This window comes from Podarcis liolepis (genome assembly GCF_965112155.1).
Source record: "Podarcis liolepis genome assembly, chromosome: 5".
In the NCBI taxonomy this organism is placed as follows: domain Eukaryota; kingdom Metazoa; phylum Chordata; class Lepidosauria; order Squamata; family Lacertidae; genus Podarcis; species Podarcis liolepis.
In genome coordinates this window covers 9,475,112-9,499,455 of record NC_139556.1, presented here as the reverse complement: position 1 = coordinate 9,499,455, position 24,344 = coordinate 9,475,112, and the positions used below count along the sequence as shown (strand labels likewise).

Sequence of the window (24,344 nt, the reverse complement as noted above, 5' to 3'; positions counted from 1 at the left end):
GTTACATGTAAGTGCAATAATTTTCTCTTTCATGGGCTTTGGCGGTCTCATATTTTTTGGGGGTGGGGGGAGACTAGAGAACCTTTAGCTAATGGAGGGGTAGAGGCTCAGTCAGTTGAAGATAATCTGTTTCCAGTAAATTAAACCAAATTCATTCTAATAATCAGGCATCAAATTAATTTTGATTACATAGAGTAAAAACAAATACTCAAAGAAAAATACTATTTTTGGGCAGAAAGCATGTCTGTACCAGAAACAGAACAAAGCTCGATAGCTAAAGCTAATCCCCCATCCAAACCCCTCCGTTTTCAAATATCCTTTATATTATCACTACTACAATACCCTGGTTCAAATTTATTGCAATACTTGGTTTTAGGAAGATTTTTTTTTCAAGTCCAATCTCCTGGTGGTGTTTGTTGTTGTTTAAATTGACCAAATGGCACCTATTTGCCTGAAGCAATAAAGTAGACAGCGTTAAAGAGATAAATCAATAGTAGGAAATAGAGAGGCTGGGATTTCAGCTGAAAGTTAGGCTGCTGAATGCTGACATTATTGATTTTAGCTAGTTCAGCTGGCCTTGTAATTAAAATGTAAATTTGAGAAAGAGATTGTGTCCTGACAGAAATGGTGGGATTAAGAGGAGATAAAAGCTCCTCAATGAAAATTCAGAGAAAGTAAAAGAACAGGTTTCATCAGCCATTTGGACTTAGGAGAATCAGAAGTAGGTTGCAGTATATATTTAATTGAAAAGGGGGGGGGGATCCCACCGAACTAGAATGTAAATAATATGAACAAAAAGATTTGAAGAAAAAGGTTTTGCTCCCTTTCCTCCATTCTGTTCTGCGCATAGCCCTTGCTAATCCAAAATACATGTCTATCAACACAACACGGCACACAAATGACTAGTTCAGGCATGCCAAAAGGCAAGTGTGTGCTGAAGAGAACTTTCATTACCTTTTTCCTTTAAACATAAACATGTATGCACATACATGCACACTCCTTACCAGAAATGGATTTTCATACTTCCCATGAATCTAGTTACATTTTTCTTTGGCTCTTGCCCACTGTTGTCATTTTACCATTTATCCTAAACGATTTGGGTGCTTGAGTTATGATGACTGTGTAACCAAAACAGGGCTACTGAGGCGAGAAAGGGATATCACTATGCTCAGGGAAGTCCCAATACATTATTACTACTACTACTACTACTTTGTTGTTTAGTCGTTTAGTCGTGTCCGACTCTTCGTGACCCCCTGGACCAGAGCACACCAGGCACTCCTGTCTTCCACTGCCTCCCGCAGGTAGCTTCGAGAACACTATCCAACCATCTCGTCCTTTGTCGTCCTTTTCTCCTTGTGCCCTCCATCTTTCCCAACATCAGGGTCTTTTCCAGGGAGTCTTCTCTTCTCATGGGGTGGCCAAAGTATTGGAGCCTCAGCTTCAGGATCTGTCCTTCCAGTAAGCACTCAGGGCTGATTTCCTTCAGAATGAAGAGGTTTGATCTTCTTGCAGTCCATGGGACTCTCCTCCAGCACCATAATTCAAAAGCATCAATTCTTCAGCGATCAGCCTTTTTTATGGTCCAGCTCTCACTTCCACACATCACTACTGGGAAAACCATAGCTTTAACTATACGGACCTTTGTTGGCAAGGTGATGTCTCTGCTTTTTAAGATGCTGTCTAGGTTTGTCATTGCTTTTCTCCCAAGAAGCAGGCGTCTTTTAATTTCATGGCTGCTGCCACCATCTGCAGTGATCATGGAGCCCAAGAAAGTAAAATCTCTCACTGCCTCCATTTCTTCCCCTTCTATTTGCCAGGAGGTGATGGGCCCAGTGGCCATGATCTATTACTACTACTAATAATAATAATGCTTGCTGAAATAGGGGGAAAATAGGAAGAATAAAACTAAAGGAGGAAGCCAGCCACCCACACCCCCCTCCCCAAAAAATCCCTATATAATGGTGATTGGGTATTCTCTGGCCACAGAATGCTCAGTATCTGGTGAGGGACAGGAGAAACAGAACAGAGTGGACTTTCTCCAAAAAGGCATGGGTGGCCGGCTGACGCTCTCAACAGAAGCACTCCACACTGTAACCGTTCCTTGCAGCTCCCGCAATAGTTTGGTTAAAAATGTTCTGTTGGGAAAGTCTTGTTTGTATGTGCATGCATGAACACACCATGTGGTATTATATTATATTCCTAGTGAGGGGCAGATGGGGCTTGACCACCTGGGAAGGTGGCCCATCTTGCAGAAGGAAAACTGTGATCCTAAACCTCTGCTATGTGGGACGTGGGTGGTGCTGTGGTCTAAACCACTGAGCCTAGAGCTTGCTAATCAAAAGGTCGGCGGTTCAAATCCCAGCGACAGAGTGAGCTCCCATTGCTTGGTCCCTGCTCCTGCCCACCTAGCAGTTCGAAAGCACGTCAAGTGCAAGTAGATAAGTGCAAGCCGGCAGGAAGGTAAACGGCGTTTCCGTAAGCTGCTCTGGTTCGCCAGAAGCAGCTTAGTCATGCTGGCCACACGACCTGGAAGCTGTACGCCGGCTCCCTCGGCCAATAAAGCGAGATGAGTGCGCAACCCCGGAGTCGTCCACAACTGGACCTAATGGTCAGGGGTACCTTTACCTTTTTAAACCTCTGCTGTCTTGCATGATATCTTCAGGAGAAGGAAAGGCTAAGGTAAGGGTAGGCAACCTAAGGCCCATGGGCCGGATGCGGCCCAATCACCTTCTCAATCCGGCCCGTGGACGGTCCAGGAATCAGAGTGTTTTTACATGAGTAGAATGTGTCCTTTTATTTAAAATGCATCTCTGTGTTATTTGTGGGGCCTGCCTGGTGTTTTTACATAAGTAGAATGTGTGCTTTTATTTAAATTGCATCTCTGGGTTATCTGTGGGGCATAGGAATTAATTTATTTCCCCTTCAAAAAAAATATAGTCCGGCCCACCACATGGTCTGAGAGACAGTTGACCGGCCCACGGCTGAAAAAGGTTGCTGACCCTTGGGCTAAGGAGTAAACCCTACACAAATCCGGAGTGGAGTCCCTAAGCGGATTGGATGGCACCTTGTATGCCTCCTTCCAGCAATTCCTGAAGCCAAGCTGATGCGAAATATCTTGTTCTGCTTTACTTTGGATCATATCAATGAGGCAGAGGGGGGTCTTGTTGTCTTGACAGCTCAGGACCCCCATACACACTGCTCAGGGTTATGGCCTGGGAGGGGCACTTCACTGCTGCTAACACAGTGGTCTGCCTTCACCCCCAGAGGTGCACTCCATTGTCTCTCAAGACAGACGGATGCCAACAATCACGATCTATTAATCCCTGGAAAGTGGCCAATTGTAACACCAATTTTAAAAAGGAATCTGGTGAGTGGCGAGGTCCTGGAAATTACAACCAGGAAGCTTAAAGTTTCTTCTGGGATAATTCGTGGTAAGCCTTCTCAAAGGTAGAATTACCAAGCATATAGAAGAACAAGTCTTAAAGAAGCAGAACCAGTATAGCTCCAGTCTCACTTACCTATTTGAGGTATTTGTCAAGAAGCAGTTAGATAGAGGTGATCTGGCTGATAAAGTATACTTGGACTTTTAAAAAGCATTTGACAAAATACATCACCATATATGTCATCCGACTCCTCAATAAGCTTAGTAGTCATGGAATAAGAGGAGAGAGTTTCTTGTGTATCAGTGAAGAACCAGGAAACAGAGAGTAAGAATAAATGGACGAGTCTCCCATTGGTGGGATGCAGAAAGTTGAGTTCCTCAAGCAGGGCCGGATTTAGGTTTGAGGAGGCCCTAAGCTACTGAAGGTAATGGGGCCCTTTATATGTCCAGCTGTCCTTTGTCAACAACAAATTGTCGCTGTTTTTGTGTGTTGAACATATGCTATATAGTAATTTATGGACCTAATAGGATCTAAAGCCATTTGCACTTAACAAAATATGTATTTTATCAAAGTAATTTGTTTTTTTATCTTATATTTTGGAAATGTGCATCCAGTTTTTGTTTTCCTTTGAATTTTTTCGGGGGCCCCAAGAGAGTGGGGCCCTAAGCTATAGCTTGTTTAGCTTTATGCGTAAATCCAGCACTGCCCTGTGCTTTTACAGAAATGATCTAGTTAAAAGGTGCCAAGGCACCCAAGTTTGCGGCTAATAATGCATTGTTCAGGGTGGTTAAAACAAAAAGGGTTTGTGAGGGGCTCCAAACAGATCCCTCCAAACTGGGTGAATGGGAAGTAACATGGCATATGCAATTCAATACAAGCAAGTTTAAAATGACGCACACTGTGACATAAAATCCTATTTTCATATATATACACTAATGGTGCCTGAAATAGAAGTAACTGACCAGGAAGCAGATGTGGTGATTGTATTGGATAGCTCTGATGAAAATGCCAATCCAGTGTGTGGCAGCTGTAAAAGAGGTGCAGCACTGACACTGAAGTGGAGACATCGGGATCCTACTCCATACAAACAGTTTTTGGCAACAATTCATGTTTCATGGATAGTGCTCTGAGCACGCAATTGGTCCACCATGCAGAAATTATTTATCAAGTAGCAGCTGAATGAGTCCCGTCCCCCCTTATACGTGGTTCTCTTGTAATTTCCAGCCTATTTGTTTTAATTACTTTGACAGAAGTTTTATTCTTTATACAATGTCCTTAATCATATGTTCTCCTTTGTATGTCTACAAAACCATGTCTGTACATCACATTGTTTTGTAGCTATACAAAGGAGTATACATGTTTAGGGAAGTTTTTAATATTTAATGCTGTATTGTTTTTAACACTTGATTGGAAGCCGCCCAGAGTGGCTGGGGAAACTCAGCCAGATTGGCGGGGTATAAATAATAAATTATCATTTTTATTATATGATTAAGGATATTGTATAAAGAATAAAACTTTTGCCAATGTAATTAAAACAAATAGGCTGGAAATTACAATTCCAAGAGAACCACATGTAAGTGGGGAGGGAGTGGGATCGGCAAGAAAATGTTGCAATGGATCTTCCCCTCTCATAGGAATATGAGGGAGTTGCCCTGCTAGGTTTATTATTTAGTGCAACCCTAGAAATTTCTCCAAGCATTCTGACCTTTCAGACTTGCTTATCAGTAGCCCCTTTTTGGTTCCATTTCTGCGTTCACCTGTCACCTGAGTTTGCTAGTAAGAAGAAGTGATAGTCTGCACCCTGGAAAATTATTGATCTATTATTGAATATTCAGTATTGCATTACATGCAAAGGTACATGTTTGTTTGTTTGTTTTACACACAACAGTTTTTTGCCTGAGAACATATCCATCTATTGTTGTTACAACTGTTGCCTGCATGCTCTTTAAAACCACCCTTTCACAAGTCAAATCACTCTTGGTGTCCATTTATGTATGCATTCCAGACAGAGGAAGACTGGGGTGCCAGCTTATATGACTACAGGCATACAAAACAACAAGCAAACTGCAAAATGGTTGCCATCCTGAGAGATCAGGTGCAAGTGTAAATAAGGATTATACAAATGAGAGGTCATTAAAAACCCTGGTAATGTTAATTTGGCATGACACCCCTTAATGGGTTATGTCTTCACACTTCAGTTGTCTAATCACCTAAATTCTTTTACAAATTTACATTTTATCTTGCACATGGAAACTCAAATGGACTCACTCCTCCTCTCTCTCTTATTATAATCTCTATTCAAACTCACAATTCTTGCCTTAATTTGCAGTTAGAATGTACTTTTTGACATATTAAAAACTATTTATGTAACTTTTTACCTTAGGGGGGAAACTCCAGTGCAAAGCAAAAGATAACTAACTCGAAACATATATTTTGTCCATTAAATTAAGACTGTGACTTGGTGTATTTGAACACTGACTCATCAAGAAAGTGTTGTATAGGTCTGTGGGTTTAGTATCGGGATTAGTTAGTACAAGGATTGTGAACTGATGACTTTAGACACCAACACACGCCCCACCCACTGACTGCACAAAGAGCCCAACCATTTTTAATTCATTTATTTTTTAAATGGTTTAAGTTGTAAATAAAACTTGCCTACTTGGTATATCATCTTGAGTCTTTTCTACTGCTTGGGCAACAATAAGTACCATATTTTTTGCTCTATAAGACTCACTTTTTCCCTCCTAAAAAGTAAGGGGAAATGTGTGCACGTCTTATGGAGCGAATGTAGGCCGCGCAGCTATCCCAGAAGCCAGAACAGCAAGAGGGATTGCTGCTTTCACTGCACAGTGATCCCTCTTGCTGTTCTGGCTTCTGAGATTCAGAATATTTTTTTTCTTGTTTTCCTCCTCCAAAAACTGGGTGCGTCTTGTGGTCTGGTGCATCTTATAGAGCAAAAAATACGGTATTTGAAGCAGGGGTGGCTAGCCTGTCTCTGCTCCATATGCTGCTGGATTGCAACTCCCATTAGTCCTGAGCACTGAACATGCTGGGTGGCAATGGCCAGTCCAGCAGATATGGAGGGACATCCCTTATTTAACGTACTGAGCCAATAACTCTATATTCCCTGGCTAATAAAACTTGTTTCCCCATGGTTCAGGAGCCCTGCCCAATTAAGTTACTTTCCCTCTTATTTGTGTTCCTAAGCACATTCTTTCTTAAAACATTCCATGTTCTAATCAAGGGTAAAATTTCGAAGAATCCTGTTTCAATATAGATTGTGGTCATATAATGCTAGAGTCCTTGGAATCATAATAGATGTACTTTAATATTCTATATTTTATTGTAATTTGGGACATTCTTCTTATCAGTTTACTGGGGTATTCAGATGAGAGTTTGGTTATGAACTGTTTACCATACAAGGTCCTATATATTACTGAGCAAATGGCTTTTTTAATTATTGCTATGTGTATTGAGCTCAGTTTCTTTGGATAAACTGAAGGGTCCACTTGCCTACTTTGTTGTTGTTTATTTGCATTATGTGTTCCAATATGAATATATCATAAGACCGTGATAAAGATATTTCATTCATTTAGAAAATATTCCATACTTTATTGTACATGTCACATGTCTTGTTTGTAACTCTCATGTGCGTACACAGTGTGCAATGCTGTGCATGACTACATTCGGTCCTAATTAATGCTTGATGGCAGTAACTTTATTAAAACAGTCAGTTTGCGCAACACATTTCCAACACCCATACCAATGATGGAGGGTGTAACTGAAAAATTATCTATCTATCTATCTATCTATCTATCTATATAAAATAGAGAAAATAAAAAGAATAAATCAACATATCAGCCATCTAGACAGGAAGCAGAATTCACTGATTGAAAAATCACAATGAAACAAAGACTAACACTGATTTAAATCAAATTTCCTATTATTATTGTTTACTGAATTTATATACCGCCCTATACCCGGAGGTCTCAGGGCGGTTCCTATAGGGTGGTATTCGCTGTGAGTAGAAGCCCCTCACAAGAACTACCACCTGAGCTTTGCCTCCTTTCCCCATGCTCCCCGAAATTGGCGCAAGGGGGTGGGGGTTGGAGAACCCCCAGAACACTGCTGGGAGGGGGTGGGAAGGACAGGGAGACTGTTTCATCTGGCAAGCTCAGTGGTAAAGTCTGCTTTTGATGCGGTTTTACTCCACTTCAGGGGCCAGCAAACTTTTTCAGCAGGGGGCCGGTCCACTGTCCCTCAGACCTTGTGGGGGGGCCGGACTATTTTTTTTGGGGGGGGGGGGAGAAATGAAAAAATTCCCATTCCCCACAAATAACACAGAGATGCATTTTAAATAAAAGCACACATTCTACACACATAAAAACACCAGGCAGGCCCCACAAATAACCTAGAGATGTATTTTAAATAAAAGGACACTTACTACTCATGTAAAAACCTGCTGATTCCCGGACCGTCCGCGGGCTGGATTTAGAAGGCGATTGGGCCGGATCCGGACCCTGGGCCTTAGTTTGCCTACCCATGGTCCACTTGATGGAGTTTAGAGTACTCTAGGAATAATCACTGTCACTTGAAGTCTAGGTGGCTAGGAGTGCCTACATCTGCTTTTGGTTGGTGAGTCAACTATGGTCCTTTCTGAACACAGATAGCCTAGCTACGCATCCATTATTTATTATTTATTTATTTCATAAAATTTAGGGAAGCTTTTAATGTTGAATAGGTTATTGTATTTTAGTGTTCTGTTGGAAGCCGCCCAGAGTGGCTGGGGAAACCCAGCCAGATGGGCGGCGTATAAATAATAAATTATTATTATTATTATTATTATTATTATTATTATTATTATTATTATTATTATACAATAACAATTGTTATTGTTATATTATTGTTATTATTATTGCTTGATTGAAAGAAAGCTCTCTGTGGTTTACAAAAGCAGATTCTACTGAACTGCTTTCAACAGAAGTACAAAAACCAAGGCTATCGTGATTTCATGTATGTGTGCATATGTTTCAGTCACTATCATGTGCCACTTCAACGCACAAACCACTTGTTAAAAATCAGCGCACATAAGTGAATACAAGTCTTATTTTGGTTAACGTGCCCTTGGAAAACAGCCCTATTTCTTCAAATGGGTTTCTAAGCTTAGACTGCTAGATATATAAAGCACAGGGGATGTCAGCCAGAATCTTGACTAAGCTCTAAGAACAGGAAAGGGCTGATGAGTGTGAAAGCAAAGATTTCATGGAGGTAGAAAGCTCTAAATGTCATTGTTAAATTAGGGCTGCAGGCTTTAATTGATTAATTGGTGTCATCAATCAATGAAAGCCTTAAGCACACCTTAAAAATGTCCTCAGATTAATCAGTGAAGCTGAGAATAAAGATTATGGACTCTTCAAGGGCCTGCCATATTGCTGTCTTCCTCATACCAGTACCAAATTTGATGAAAGAAAATAAATTAATTAAAAGCAGCCTTTTTCTTCAAGTCTGTATCCAAAGTAATCGGGAATATTATCCAGTTAAGTGATTAAGTATTAAATATCACCTTTAATCCCAACAAGCTTTTGCGCAATACACTGCACGCTTTCACCCTTAAGAGAAATCTCAATTTCTTCTAGAATCTTCAAATCAAACCTTAATTGAAAAAATCTCAGTTTGTATACTCATTTAAATGTGATTCATTAATCAATCAACTGGTTGAAAGCAAAGGCAAGAAAGCATTTAAAAGTTGTTTATGCAGCTGATATCCACATATTAAATATGAACACTTATCAGCACAAGAATATTGGAGCTTACTCCAATCCTATGCACACTTACCTGGAAGTAAGCATCACTGAATAGAGTGGGACTTACTTCTGAGTAAGTATGCACAAAAATATGCTCTGAAGATTCCACAAGAGAACAATAAGAAAGATTGAAATTTTACAAAGAAGAGTAGCAAACATTCCAGAGAGCAGAGAGAGCCTGCTAGGCTTTGGAATAAGTGGCAAATTTAAATTGAATTTATCATTTTTACCATTCTAAAATTGCAGTCACAAAAACTGAATGGCATGTGATTAATAGAACTCGGGTCACTAAGAAGCTTTTCGAGACCATATAGTTGGAATAAAGACAGAGGAGTTAAGGTTATTTTGGTAGTTAATTTTAGACAGATAAAGAATCAAGTATATAGAATTTTAAGGATCATTAATAAACATGCACATCTTAATGGCAATTCCATTCTGACTGGAATCTGAAGACATGCATGAGAGCCAAAGAAGCTGTATTAACTCACATTTCACATTGGGGTGGGATAATTAACTCCTTGGGTTTGGGGGGCTACGACATCTGGAGATTTTCCTAAGCCAAATAATTTGGGCAAATGTGGTGCCAAACTCTGGCATATTAAAGATTGACAAAACATGGCTTGCTTATGCATGACCAGTCTCGAGATCACTCTGAATAGATGCTTAGATGACAGTCAAAGATTGCTGCTGCTCACAGTGTCACTATGAAATCTTGCAGCCTGTCCTTTCTGCAGTTATGTTACTAACATCCCTGAAAAAACACTAGTTACTGGAAGAAGTTGTTTCAGTTTATCATAGCATTGTTTCAGCAAGTCCTACGGTATTCTAAAATATGAACCAAAAACCCGCTCAGCCGTCAAAGTTCTGTTTCCAGATTAAAACATTTTCTTCCTCTGTGATATACTGAAAGCTGCTAAGCTTCCAAAACCCACAGACCCACGAAAAAGAAGATTACAAATAACTGGGGATAAACACAAACAGTGGCCTTATACAATGAGGGATGTGATCTAAAATGCATGTGACTTTAAAAACATGAGGCTTTAAAATAAAAGCCAGGAGAATATTTTTCTTCTCAACCTTTGTATGAGGTTTTGTACAGACACCCTGGTTTATCGGTCCCCTGAAAAACTGGCATGACCTGCAACAAGTAATACAAATTCTACACTGCTCGGTCAGATGGTTGTATCCTGTTCTGTGCACCTGAGTAAACAATTATCCTGTGCATGGACACACACACACACAGGTGCACACACGTACGTACGCTGCAATTCTTGGTTCAAAGCTAAGGTGAAATATGAGTGAATAAAATAAGCCTCCTGGCCTGACCAAAGTTGACTCCTAGAGGATTTCTGTTTTTGTAAAGTCGGTCTTGCTCCCCCTGTCTATGTACTGATTTCCTCACAGCAGTCGGAAAGATTACCCACCCCACTGATCGCTTTATTGCCTTGTAATGGCTGTTTATTTGCTTTAGGGCAGTAGTAACATGCAGTGATGAAGCTTTTCACAGCTGAGCAAACTCACCGTATTCATTACGAAGGTGGTCTGGAATGTAGGGCTCATAGCCCTCCTTCTCAGGGACGTCGACAAACTCATCCTCCTCGTCACTGTCATCTGTTGCTTTCATCTATGAAGAAAAGTCAAAAGCACTGAAGAAACACGGAAAACACCCAGCGGACGCCCCATGTGAACATCCCTCACATAAACGCTTCAGCTACAACAGGCACCGCTGAAGAGCTGCCATCCGGTTTTATTTTCAGCGTTAACCAGAACACTATATGGAACATACAAAGCACTGTTAAAAACAACGTTTCAAGTACAGTATTTACTGCCTTCTCCTGGAAGGGGATGAAATCTTCCATCCTACTTACGCATGAACTTCACTGCCGCTTCCTGTTTTGTCAGGAACTGGGTTTCCTCAATAAGCAATGTAACATAAACAAAGCCTGAGGTAAAGGTACCCCATACCATTTGGTCCAGTTGTGGACGACTCTGAGGTTGCATGCTCATCTCGCTCTATAGGCCGAGGGAGCCGGCGTTTGTCCGCAGACAGTTTTCCCGAGACATGTGGCCAGCACGACTAAGACACTTCTGGTGAAACCAGAGCAGCGCACGGAAACGCCGTTTACCTTGCCGCCAGAGCGGTACCTATTTATCTACTTGCACTTTGATGTGCTTTCAAACTGATAGGTGGGCAGGAGCTGGGACCGAACAACGGGAGCTCACCCCGTCGCCGGGATTCGAACCACCGACCTTCTGATCGGCAAGCCCTAGGCTCTGTGGTTTAGACCACAGAGCCACCCGCGTCCCTCAAACAAAGCCTGAACCATCAGTTTGATTGTGTGCAGCTTCGTGTACCTACCTTGCAAAAGCAGCCTTAGGAAATCATTTACAAGCAACGTTTTACTCCAGTGTATTCCCATTACATCTTTTAACTACAAAAAATTACTTAAGCACTGCACCAGGACGCATGCCTTCAAGGAGTCTCTGACTCTGAGATTTCATTTTTTTAAAGTCTGTCTATTGGCTTCCTAGAAATAAAGTGAGGAAGAAGCAGGTAAATTAGCTCGGCTGCTCCTGCCTTAGCCAATGAGAGAAGTCAAAGTTGTGATTGACAAGTTAGCTGTTTCAGTCTCAGGCGATAAGAAACCCCAATTTCTGAAGAGCTGCTGTTTCCCCCTCCTTTTTTGTGCAATTTCTATCTCTGTTTTTGGCACATGGAATCTCTGTAGTTTGCCCAAGCCCAGCACAGCTGTCAGACAGGTCAGAAAAAACTATGTACATTTGTAATTAATATAGTACAACTTTATTTATCCTAAAGGTTTTGGGTATCACTCCACAGAAAAGCAATATAATAAACGGGGAGAAAGTTTGGAGGTGAGAGATCAGGAAGTGATTTTGAGTATTCTGGGCAAGCAAAGTTTAAGAGTTTAGCTAAGTATAATCTGGACAGAGTTAGGCTTTGCCTCTTAAGTTTGTATTGGGCTTCTAAGAAAAGTGATAAAAGTGAGAAGTGTGTAGAAAACAGAGGGTTATTTCTAAAACATTTAAGGTTTTCATTATTGATTAAGATTTTCTTGTGACTAATCTCTGGAAGCCTTTTCTGGCTGAAGAGTGGTATAAAAATGTTTTATTTTTCTGCTAGTTGTGTAGTATGCCAAAAATCTTCCTGCTTCAGCATAGTGGAGTTTGCTTGGGTTCTTGAGGCAATGAGATGTATTCACAGGTTCAAAAGAAATTGGACTCAAGAAGCCAAAAACAATAAATCTTATTTAAAAAAAAAAAATAGGTAGGGCGGCGCTGGGAAAGACTCCCTTTGAATATAAGAGCAACCTAACTGGATCAAGCCAAAGGTCCACCTGCTCTAACATCTTGCTTTGTACAATGGCAGCCAGATGTACCAGGAAACCCTGTTATCTGTCTCTCCTGCTTCAGCATACTCAGATAGACTGCCCCCAAACCTGAAATATAAAAGCTGTCCATCAATGGATATTTAGCAAATGTTGCTACATAGAATCTCAAGGTTCACAGGCAGTCTACTACTGAATAAGCTGAAGGTGTTGAGGCTAACGGCAGGAAAATGCACAGTGTAAAGAATTATTTTCTCTTAATTTACTGCTCCCTTTCACTGGAGGATCCAGAGTTCTAACATTGCAGAAATTAAGAAAACTTAAAGAGTACCATTAAAACATTTGCACAAAGTAGTGCTTAGAAAGATACCCAAAATGTAATCTCATATATACCCAGATCTGTGCCATGGAAACCTTTGTACGTTTACTCAGAATTCAGTCCCACTAAGTTCATTGTGGGAGTTTGCTTCATAGTACAATGGTACCTCTAGTTGTGGACGGGATCCGAAGCTCCGGTCAGATCCTGAGGTTTCCGCAACCAGAGGTGCACATTCTGCGCATGCACGCTGCATGCAGAGCGCTTCTGCGCATGTGGCGAAACCCAGAAAAATACTTCTGGGTTTGCCGTTTTTGCAACTCGAAGTTTACGTTACCCAAGCGTAACATAAGCCGAGGTGCTACTGTAATTGTGTTTGGAATGTACGGTTGAATCTGGATAGTTTGAAGGATATCAAGACAAATTCAGCACAATCAATGGATCAATACAAGTTAACAGTTTTGTATGCACTTTGGTTCAAGCCCCACTAATACTTGATTAACAAAAACCTAGAGCTGCCCCCAGGTTTTCCCCTCCTTTCATCCTAGCAGCCATGAGGCATCTTTCCTGTGGTGGGTTCACCTGATATCAGGTACTCCCTACAACTTATTTTCTGCAAACTATTACATAAATTAAAAAAATTAAAACATTGTCCAGTAGCACCTTAGAGACCAACTACATTTGTTCTGGGTATAAGCTTTCGTGTGCATGCACACTTCTTCAGATACTCTCTTATTACACAATAAGTGCAAATACAAAATGTGAAAGCTTTCCAAAAAGGCACAGGCATGTCTCCAGCTGTGCAGGAACTAAAGTCTAGGCACTCATTAAGAATTTACTGTATAGTTAACTTAAAGTACAACTCTATACATTTTTACTCAAACGTAAGTCCCTTTGTGTTTAATGGAGCTTACTCTCAGGTAAGTGGGTACAAGATTGCAGCCTTGACTTTCTTGTGAGGAAGGAGAAGAGCTTCAATACTGGCAGTCCACCACGTTTAATGTCATTTTATAACAGGGGGGTATAAAAGCCAAAAGTTAACGCACTAAATTAAATTATTATCATTAAAATAAAATATATTTTATAACATTTTAAAACCCTGTTAATATAATTCAGTGATTTTGCTGCTGGGGCAGAAACTGGAAAGTGGCAGTAAGCTTTATTATTTTACTGAGCTATTAAGGAAAATACTAACTGTATGCTTTTCCTTACTACTTTACCTGTAAAAGTAAAAAAGTAAAACGCAAATAAATAAAACTTAAGCAATTTTTAAAATGAAAGCAAGTCATTCTGCTTTCTACAGTCCCTCAACCCCAGTGGCAACAGGCCTAAAGTAACTCCTTAAGAATTCCCAACCTCCATAGTACAGTCTTGCATGAAGCATATATACAAGAGGCATACTGTACATTGATTAAACTGAATTGGGGGGGAAAGTAGCCGATAGGTAAATCTTATATCCACTAGTTATCACTTTGTGAATTCACTGTGTCTCACTGGGAAACATCCAGTGCAAAAATAGAAGGAAACATACAGTAGTGCCTTTTAAGTCTCTATTCTATATTCTAAGCAATATGCAAGTTCAGGAATTATGCAGTTTAAAAAATATATAAAACTAGGGGCAGCCTCTCATCCTCTGCCAAGTCCCCACCTCTCCCTTTACACTTCACCTAACTCCACATTCCTTCATAGCTCCTTTGTATCCCTCAACCCATGACTTATTCCAACTTTTGCTGTCGTTTAAAACCTGCCTTCTCTTTTGCTCCCCCGCAAATAGTATGCTGCTAAACTCTCAGGCTAACATTCATGCCAACTGTTAGTCCTTAAATTGCAAGAGGAAGACGTGATTTCCCACTGCTGCAGGTTCTGAGACCACTGAGGCTGAACCACGATACCTAGTCAATGTGCCCTTGAAGAATATTCAGAAACAACAGTTGGTTCCGCTGGTTGCTGCTGGGCTGTTGATAAGGGCCTGTTATTTCATCATTATTTGATATGCATTTACTCCCAGTAGGTTTCCAAGTCCATATCAAAGCTCGAGTTATTGCTTTTATCCTCTCCCTCCCCCCATTTTTTTTAAACCAACCAAAATTCTGACAACATAAACAACAAACAGTGTTCAGTTATGTTTATTTGACCTACAGCATACAAGGAAAGCTAGAAATTGCACGTGGAAGCTTAAGCCCTTGCTCTGAGGCACAAATATGCCTTTACAGTTGTAGAGGACTCTTTACTTCTGTATCTAATAAAGGTAAAGGGACCCCTGACCGTTAGGTCTAGTCGTGGACGACTGTGGGGTTGCAGTGCTCATCTCGCTTTACTGGCCAAGGGAGCTGGCGTTTGTCCACAGTTTTCCCGGGACATGTGGCCAACATGACTAAGGCCGCTTCTGGAGAAACCAGAGCAGCGCACAGAAACGCTGTTTACCTTCCTGCCGGAGCGGTACCTATTCATCTACTTGCACTTTGACATGTTTTCGAACTGCTAGGTTGGCAGGAGCAGGGACCAAGCAACGGGAGCTCACCCCGTCGCGGGGATTCGAACTGCCGACCTTCTGATCAGCAAGCCTTAGGCTCTGTGGTTTAGACCACAGAGCCACCCACGTTCCTTCCGTATCTAATAAATGGTAGTAATTGATTGTGACTAGTCTCTCCTCTGCATAGACTGTGGTGCAGAGTTACTTTTTCAGACAGTGATCTGCCATATTGTAGCTGTCCAGCCTAGGAATGCATCTAATTTTGCATGCAGAGGCAGCCTTACTTACACACTTACACTTATACACACACACACACACACACACACACCCCTACCTTTCATTTCCTACACTGGATCAAGCCCCTGAGCTGCTGCATTACTCATGAACCAACAACTAACCCACACTTTTATAAAACATACTGTGTTTTTAGAGAGAGAGAGATGAAGATTTTTGGGAAGAGGATGTTTGGAGACTTTTATATAACAGTAACTTAAGACAAAAAGTAAGGCGTGGTTTAACACTAGATTCAGAAGGCGTTCTTTCCTGCTCTCTTTTAAACATTTAAACTTTTACCTGGTGATGAGAGAAAGGCCATTCACCTATAACAGTTATCAAAGTTTCTCCTAGCTTAACTAATTATAGGGTCGACATTAAACTCCAGTGCTGAGTACATTACTTTTTCCAAACTAGCTGGGAAGATTATATATCGAGAGGTAACAGCTTCTGTCAAATAAATTAGAAAATAGAATTCTGAGGGACATAATTACTAGGCAATTCTTTTATAGGGAAATGTGTTGTGTGTGTGTGTGTGTGTATGTGTATTTCATAGGAAAAGTTTTAACTCAGAAGTATAAAAAATCCCTTTCATACCACAAGCAAAAAGAGTCAAATTCTCCTTTATGAAGGACCACTAACAAGCAAAGCATCCATGTATGACAGAATACAAATAATTTAAATTGTGTTTAGAAACACAACGTTTCTAAAGACGTTCCCAGATTTGATTTCACATGGACACACAGAGAAGCCAGGCTAAAGAGGCCTCAGTCAAATTCCTAGTGCAAGAACCTGATCGGAAACCAGAGGGGTCAACACTGCTGCACACTTGCAGGTTCCCAAACTTTGAGACCCTCGCAGAGCTCTGCTGAAAAGAGAAATAATAAGATGCAAAGTCACTTTGTTTAGGCACAATCCATGAGCAGTGCATTTAGGCACTATAGGAAGCATTAATCATAGGAAACTGTAATTTTTGTTATCAGTCCAACACTAATCAAAAGGGAAACCTGTCACTAGCACTGACCTGTGAAACGTCCCAATTATACTCTTTGGAAATGACAGGAGCACTTAACTTCCTCACTGAGTAAATGACGACAATCAATCACGTTTGAATAACAATGAGCCACGGAGCTGAAAATTATTTTTTGTATAGAATCTACCCAGGAATTTATGAAAGGTGAAAAGCAACCCAAGGTTTTAGGGCCATTATAGCTTTCAGCTAGTGCAGTGCATATCAAACACTAAACAGAATTTATGTGTTTTAATTTTCTAAAAGGTAGATGTGGACTTGGTGCTACAATGCATAACATATAATGCCAGGTTTTAAATATGAGGGTCATTTTCATAAAATATTATGCTTATTGTCTGCACCCTTGAATTCACGGAGGAATTTATTAAATTCATATTTCCTCTAAAAAATATTTAACTGCTTAGCTAACTATGAGAAATTAAGCCTCAGCTCCTAGATAGGAAAAGATTCGTTTTTGTATCCTTTTAAAACAAGTCGCATTTTTCTTCATTTGTAAGCAAGCAAAGATAAGTGCTTAAAAGAGGCATGTAAAAGGAGGTAGTAATGAACTTTACCATTTCAGTTTGCAGTATCGAGTTCCCTTTCTTTCCATAAAAATCTGCTTACTTGATGCAAAATCCTGTGCTGTGTAGCCAGAAAAACCTTATGCCTAGGATTCCACACCTAAGAAGCAAGTTCGTGCCAACAAACACTCATAGGGCTTCAGTTTCCCTCTGCTAACTCACTGTACTTCAGCCAGCCCAGCACTCCAGTTCTCACTCTCTCCACCGAAAGCACACTTGGCAGCTGCCCTCGAGGGCCAGTAAATCCTTAGCAATAGTCCCTTTTCAAGAGGAAGTGCACCCCCACCTTGAGGCAACTAGTTAACACATAAATGCCTTTTTAAGAGCAACTACAGTGATACCTCGGGTTACAGACGCTTCAGGTTACAGACTCTGCTAACTCAGAAATAGTACCTTGGGTTAAGAACTTTGCTTCAGGATGAGAACAGAAATCGCGTGGTGGCAGCGGGAGGCCCCATTAGCTAAAGTGGTACCTTTAAAATCAGCTATGCCCCCCGAGCACAGATGAAACCAACCACCCCCTGATGGCAAACAGTGTCTCCCTCCCTTCCTAGTTCTTCCTCTGAAAATAGCTCCCTCATGAAGAGACTAGGGCTAGAGGGTGGAGCCTATGAGCAATCTTTTGATCAATGTGCAGTGGCCATATTGCCAGAGACACAGCATTTCTATATTCACTTTTCTTTCTACTGCTTCTGGAGCCGACTCTTGAAAAAACTGCATTATACAAGCAAAAGCAATGGCCAAGAATTCACAGATATGGTGAGGTGCATGTGTATATAACAAGAAGCTACAGCTAATTGTTCACTGCATCTGGGATCATTAACATTTTGTTGCCAGATTCCTTGTTCTGCCTTTCTGAACACTTTTCATTCCTTTCCCCCAGCCCAAGAAATCAAATCTCTTTCTTTCAGGTATGGCTATGTGGCAGGCTTGGTTTTCCTTCCTCTAACATGATGTAAGGCCTCCTCAGATAAGTGAACTCTAAACTTCATTTGTCTTTCAGCAGGCTTGATGACTATGCATTTAAAAACCCATTTTATCTTATAAACTAAAAATTAAATGTACTCAGCTGTGATGGTCATCATTGCATCTGCTATTTATATGCTAATACCCTCACTGGAAGATCTTGCAAATTATTCCACCTACCAATATTTCATGTGCATCTACTCACAGTCAACTAAATATTTTTTCCAAGAGGAGAGGGGGGATTTTTTTTGCCAAGGAATTAATACTTACTGCAGTGGAACCAATTTATATGGGCAACTTTATGTGAATGCATTTTGAATTCAGCCATGATGTAAAATATAGTCAAGTCATCTTAAATGAAGGAAAACTACAATTTGTGTAACCAAATCACGTAGTGTTCATTAGCAGAGTATAAAAGCCTTTTGGAATCACTGACAATATAGGGCAAAACAAGGTACCTTACTGGAAATGAGATTTTTACAACTTCTACACCTGTTAAATCATAAATGTAAATGTCACATTAACCAATCTGTAAACAATTTGCTTTTCTCTTTCTTAAAACTGCAGTAAAACACTGGGCTAGGAATTCACTGTGAATTCAGAATACTACTTACTGTATTTGTATGCTGCTTTTCTTGTACAAAATTAAGACTGCTCTCTTAAAGAGCTCTTTATCTGCACAGGCAACCCCCAATTTGCACCTGGGTTGCATTCTGGGTCATCGTGCACAATAGCGAAACACCCATAAGCTGGTTCCACCTCCTTTTCCAGCCACTTCCAAGTTTCTGTGATGCACACGTGTGCAGTCGTGCATCAATTGGAGGCACGTATATCTGTTGTTGCCTGTAGTATATATCAACAATGTATGGAGAAGGGTGGTGATGGTGGCAGAACTTCCAGGTCAGCTTTATGGTACTAGAGCTTGTTCCTCTCGATGGGCAATCAGTGTCTGACCATTACAGTGGTACCTCCGGTTGCGGGTGGGATCCGTTCCGGACATCCAGCCGGATCCTGAGGTTTTCGCAACCGGAGAGAGCGCTTCTGCACATGCGCGTGTGGCAAAAACCCGGAAATATACTTCTGGGTTTGCTGCTTACGTATCCTGAAGTTTACGTAACCGGAGGGCTACATAAGCGGAGGCACAACGGTATTTCCCTTTCCCCTTCCCTTTCCTTCCCTATTAAGCCTATTAAGTAGCTCCAAATTTGTCCAACAAGATCCTGTTGGGAACAATTTTATTGCTTACTGAGATAAAGGAGTATTGTATGCACTACCTTGCTTAAACACAAAGCGCTACAAAGTATTGTTAATCCTCCTCCATTTTGCTATGAGTTAGTTCTATGGTGGGGTTCTAATTTTTATCAGACAAAAAAACTTTCTTGATCATCCATGTAACCAGGAAAAAGGAGGTTGTATCCAATTAAGTTCTACTCAAGAGTAGGCCCACTGAAATTAACGAGCCTAAGTCAGTCATGCCCATTAATTTCAATAGGTCTATTTTGAGTAGGACTAGCATGGAAGACCGGGCACGATCCAGCAAAAAGTGACCCACCTATACACATGTTGAGATGAGCAAGATGTTTAAGCAACATCCTGAAATTTTGTTTCACACAAATGTTGCTTCGCCTAATTATTTCCCTAGGCATGTTATGTTGCATTAAGTGTTTTGATATGGCAAGTTTTAATTACCAACAACATCGTTTAAGTCAGAAAGAGAAGACTGCCCAGAACGGGAATGCAGGCAACTTTGGTTAATGTGAAACCGACAAGAGGCTGGTTTTGAGATCTGAGCTGGAAGGAGGATAGGAATGTTGGGACCTCTATAATGTACATTATAGTCAACCCCTGCTGTTTACTCCTATGTAAAGTGTAGCAGTTGAGGACACCACTGTAATAGGCAAGATCTCTCCCCTCATCTCTAAAAGGGAAAGAAGGATGGTCTCTACTGAGAACATACCTGGACTCTTTCTTTAATCTATCCATCACAGAGACAAGCATCTTGCTAATATTCTTTAAAAGTAGGCTGCAGTGGGAATCATCTGCTGTAAAAGGCAGTTAGGGCTATGATCTGCACCCTGAATATTAGTTCCCTAAAATGGACCGCGAAGTTGAGCAGTGTAATGGGGTACTGTAAGTTCTCCCATCCACCCAACTTGATTCAGGTTGCCCAAGATGGCAACTCCTCCCTGGGCCAACCCTCTCCTCACTGAAGAAAACCACCTGCAGCCAAAAGAAAAAGGAAGGGGGGGGGGCAGTCAAAACGAACCTGTTTCCTTCACAGAGGAGGAGCTTCTAGAGACTGTTAGGTAGAGAGAAACCGGTTTCAGCAGCGACCCAAGCAAGGAGGAAAGTCATCAGCCTCAGAAAGCTACGGACTGAGATGGCACCAAGATGCAAGTCTCCCTCCTTGGGAAAAGAGAGCAAGACCACAAGGCAAAAGGGCAGGGGGAGCAAGACTCTAACTTAGGAATGAAGAAACTTCCATTCCTCCCCCTCCCAAATTAAAAAAAAAATGCTTTATTTTTTCTTGCCTTTGCCTACCCTCTAGTGGACACTGCCACAGTAACTCCAAGTTCGTTTACAGCCAAGGCTTATTGTTTTGGATTAAACAGCCTTTGCCTGCTGCCCTCTTTCTCTGGAGAATGAGGGAAGACCACCCCTTGTTTTCCTCTTGCTGCCTTATTAAATGATGTGCACCACTGGCTTAAGAGTCAAACAAAGGCTAGCCCCTCTGGAGCCAAGAGCCCAGCAGAGCCCCACAGAGCTATCTGCTCTGGCCCTTCCTGTGACCTCTGAGCCTTCAGAGGTAGCTTGCTACGTGAAAAATGGGTGGAGAATGTCAGCAAAACCACACAACCAGTTCACACAAACAAAGGTGCAAGGCACACCTAGAACCATCCTCTACCACAAATGCAAACATGATGCAATTATTCACCGGTGAAATACAAGCCATGATGTGCTCCAAGCAGACAAATCATTCTAGTTCACTGATACAACACAGCCAAATCACAGGCTTCAAAGGAAGGTACCCACACATACAGACCGTCTAAACTTGCCAAGCGCTTAGACAAGCTTTGAAGACAGATGCTTCTTAGGAACTACAAACCTGGGCAGAATGCCACCTTCATGCATCTATTTAGCTGTGCCACGCTTTCTTCCAAGGAAAAGCTTTTATGCTCAGAACATCTTAAACCTGTTTCCAGTATGGATGTAGGCGAGTATTACTTACTAACCAAATACCCCTATGTGATTCAACGCAGCTACATAGCAGTGAAATTGTATTTCACCTGGCCATTCTAGAGTCAGGGTGGCATAATGGTTAGAGTGTTGGACTAGGACCTGGGAGACCAGGGTTCAAATCCCCCCTCAGCCATGAAACTCACCGGGTGACCTTGGGCCAGTCACCATCTCTTAGCCTAACCTACCTCACAAGATTGTTGTAGGGATGAAATGGGGAGGAGAACCACTTTGAGCTCCTTGGAAGAAGAGGTGGTATATAAATATAAATAATAATGATGATGATGATGATGATGATTCCATAGCAATGATAAAAAGCCTGATCTGCAATCTAGCAAGCCAGATTTTAATAGAATAATAGAATCACTTATTTTGAGCATATAACAGAAAACTGGCCTGTAAAAGCAATATTCAAAGCATCTTACAAAAGATAAAAAAAAATCTAAAAATCTAAAAAAAGAGAAAAAAGACCAGAGAAGAAAGACCATTTTTTCTCTGGGAATTATAATAATGCTATTATTCCTCTGCTGTACCTGATGCAATATGCTAGTAAGTTACATGGTGCCGTCAGAACCGTGTAGTAAAAAAAAAAAAAAAGGTTCGAAATCTGAGACAAATCTTAGCAATCTTAGTTCTATGGATGTTTTGTGGGGGAAGGACTGTAATTTATCCATATGAGTATTACAAAATAAGTGAGGGGTAACTATTAAGGGATATACTTTTGCCAAATTATGAAGTAACACAACCTCATCTCTAATCACCCCAAGACAATCCCCCCCTCTATGTATTAAAATGCTTTTTAATCTCATTTCCACCCCTGATTGCACTCATTCTTGTACCATCATATTTCTGACCTGTACTGTACTAAGACTACCAATATGCCTTAGAGCCAGTTTGCACATTACACAGGAGTGGGGAGAAGAGACGTCTCATTGGTTCACCCTTTGCCTTGCTCTACCTTTGCTGGGACTGATTGAGGACAGCTGGACTAGCCACACCTGCACTGAAAGCATCTTTGAAATTTAGAGATCACATTTCACCCCAAGGTCAGAGAAAGAGCTGCCCAAGAACCCTGAAATCCTCATGTTATAGCCTATGTTATGCAGAGAATTCGCAGAAAATAGGTGGCACCCCTTTTATGTACTAAACCAACAGCAACCAGTTTGGTCAAATGAACATTAACTGATACCTTGACCAGGGAAAAAGTTGCCATTTCCCCATAATTTATACTACATGTGTGAGTGGATATGGAGGGAAAATGTAAAAATGTGCATTTCTTTGCAGATCTTTAATGTAACATTAAAATATAGTTTTATAAACTACAGTGGTGCCTCGCAAGACGAACGCCTCGCAAATCGAAAAACTCGCAAGACGAAAGAGTTTTCCGTTTTTGAGTCGTTCCGCAAGACGAATTTCCCTATGGGCTTGCTTCGCAAGAAGAAAGCCCATAGGGAAATCTCCGGGGACCTCTTTTAAAATGCTGGCGGTCGGGAGCAAAGACTTTCGCCCACCGCCGGCCTTCAGAAGAGGTCCTGGACCTCTTCTGAAGGCCGGCGGGGGGCAAAAGTCTTTGCTCCCCCCCGCCTGCCTTCCCGGGACAGCGGAGACTTCTCCGCTGTCCCGGGCGATCTTAAAATGCTGGGGGGCGGCATGGGTGGAATTCAACATCCCGCTCTACTGAATATCAGCTTGCCAGATGAAACAAATCTTCTGCCAATTGGCAGATTAATATTCTACAGTCTTTTAAATGAGGCAATGGGAAGAAGGTGGGGAGGGTCATTGCTTTATATTAATTATTTACTTGTGTTTTTATGTTGCATAAAACCTTGATCTCACCCTGAGATCTTTCAATGAAAGGTGGTATATAAATTTAAATAACAACAACAATTACTACAGTCAACAAGGGGGGGGGAGCTTCTGCATATGCGTTTTTTTTGGGATGAACCCACATGTTTAACATTATGTGTACACCAGGTCAGTTCCATGTGACAGCTTTTTATGTGTGCCTTCATTTGTAAACTATCCTTCAGCTCTTATTTACAGAATTTGTGGATTATCAATGCTTCACAACACAATCTTTGATAAGATTACTCTTAACAATGTCCTTCACAAAACTAAAGCAGGGGAAGAGAAATACTGCTATTTTTATTTTAAGCTACAAAAGCCAATTTCTTTTGTGTTTTTATGCACCGGAAATGAATTAGATGATAAGTAAGCATAACTACCGAGAAATGTAGCACAGGTAAAAAATACTAGGCAGTTATGAGATATTTTGCATTTAACACTTTAGCCTTATGAAGATCTTTGGAAAAGATTCATGCCATACATACAGATAAAAACATTAGTTGAGAACAGCTAATTTAAGGTACTGTCTAGAAATGAGTGCATTTTCAATTTAAATATTGATGGGAGCTATAATATTCTATTCACCACAAACAAACACATTCAAATCATGTGGGCAGAAGCAGCTCCCAGCATGCTGGATGTGCTCCCTCTACTGGCTACCTGAAATAATTTTAGCTACATCTTCAACCTAAAAAACATTCAGATCATCCTTTGCAGAATCTTATTGTATATAAATCTAAGGGCCTAGAGCCAACACAGTTTTGGCATATACAGTGCCAATTTAAAAAGATAGGTAAGGTTCCATTCAGACATTTCAACAGATAATGGTTAAGAAAATTTAACCATGGCTTAGCAAAGGGCCCAAATTGACAACCTATAATTATGAGCATCGCTTCATCTGCCATGACATTTTACCACCCAAAGTGCCTGGGGAGGCCCGGCCAGATGGGCGGGGTAGAAGTAATAAATTATTATTATTATTATTATTATTATTATTATTATTATTATTATTATTATTACTATTACTATTATTATTATTATTATTACTACTACTACTATTACTGAACTTAGTGCTCTGTTTACAACATACGGACTTGTCAACTGATC

General features: G+C 40.9%; 1 protein-coding gene across 2 annotated transcripts in view; it reads right to left on the bottom strand.

Moving 5' to 3' along the window:
* Positions 1 to 24,344, bottom strand: part of UVSSA (UV stimulated scaffold protein A) — a 51,363-nt gene that overhangs the window by 17,379 nt on the left and 9,640 nt on the right. For both annotated transcript variants that reach the window (XM_083503356.1, XM_083503355.1), the window contains exon 7: positions 10,709 to 10,811. In XM_083503356.1, coding sequence (XP_083359482.1) covers positions 10,709 to 10,811 — 103 coding nt within the window. The remainder of the gene's footprint in view (positions 1 to 10,708; positions 10,812 to 24,344) is intronic.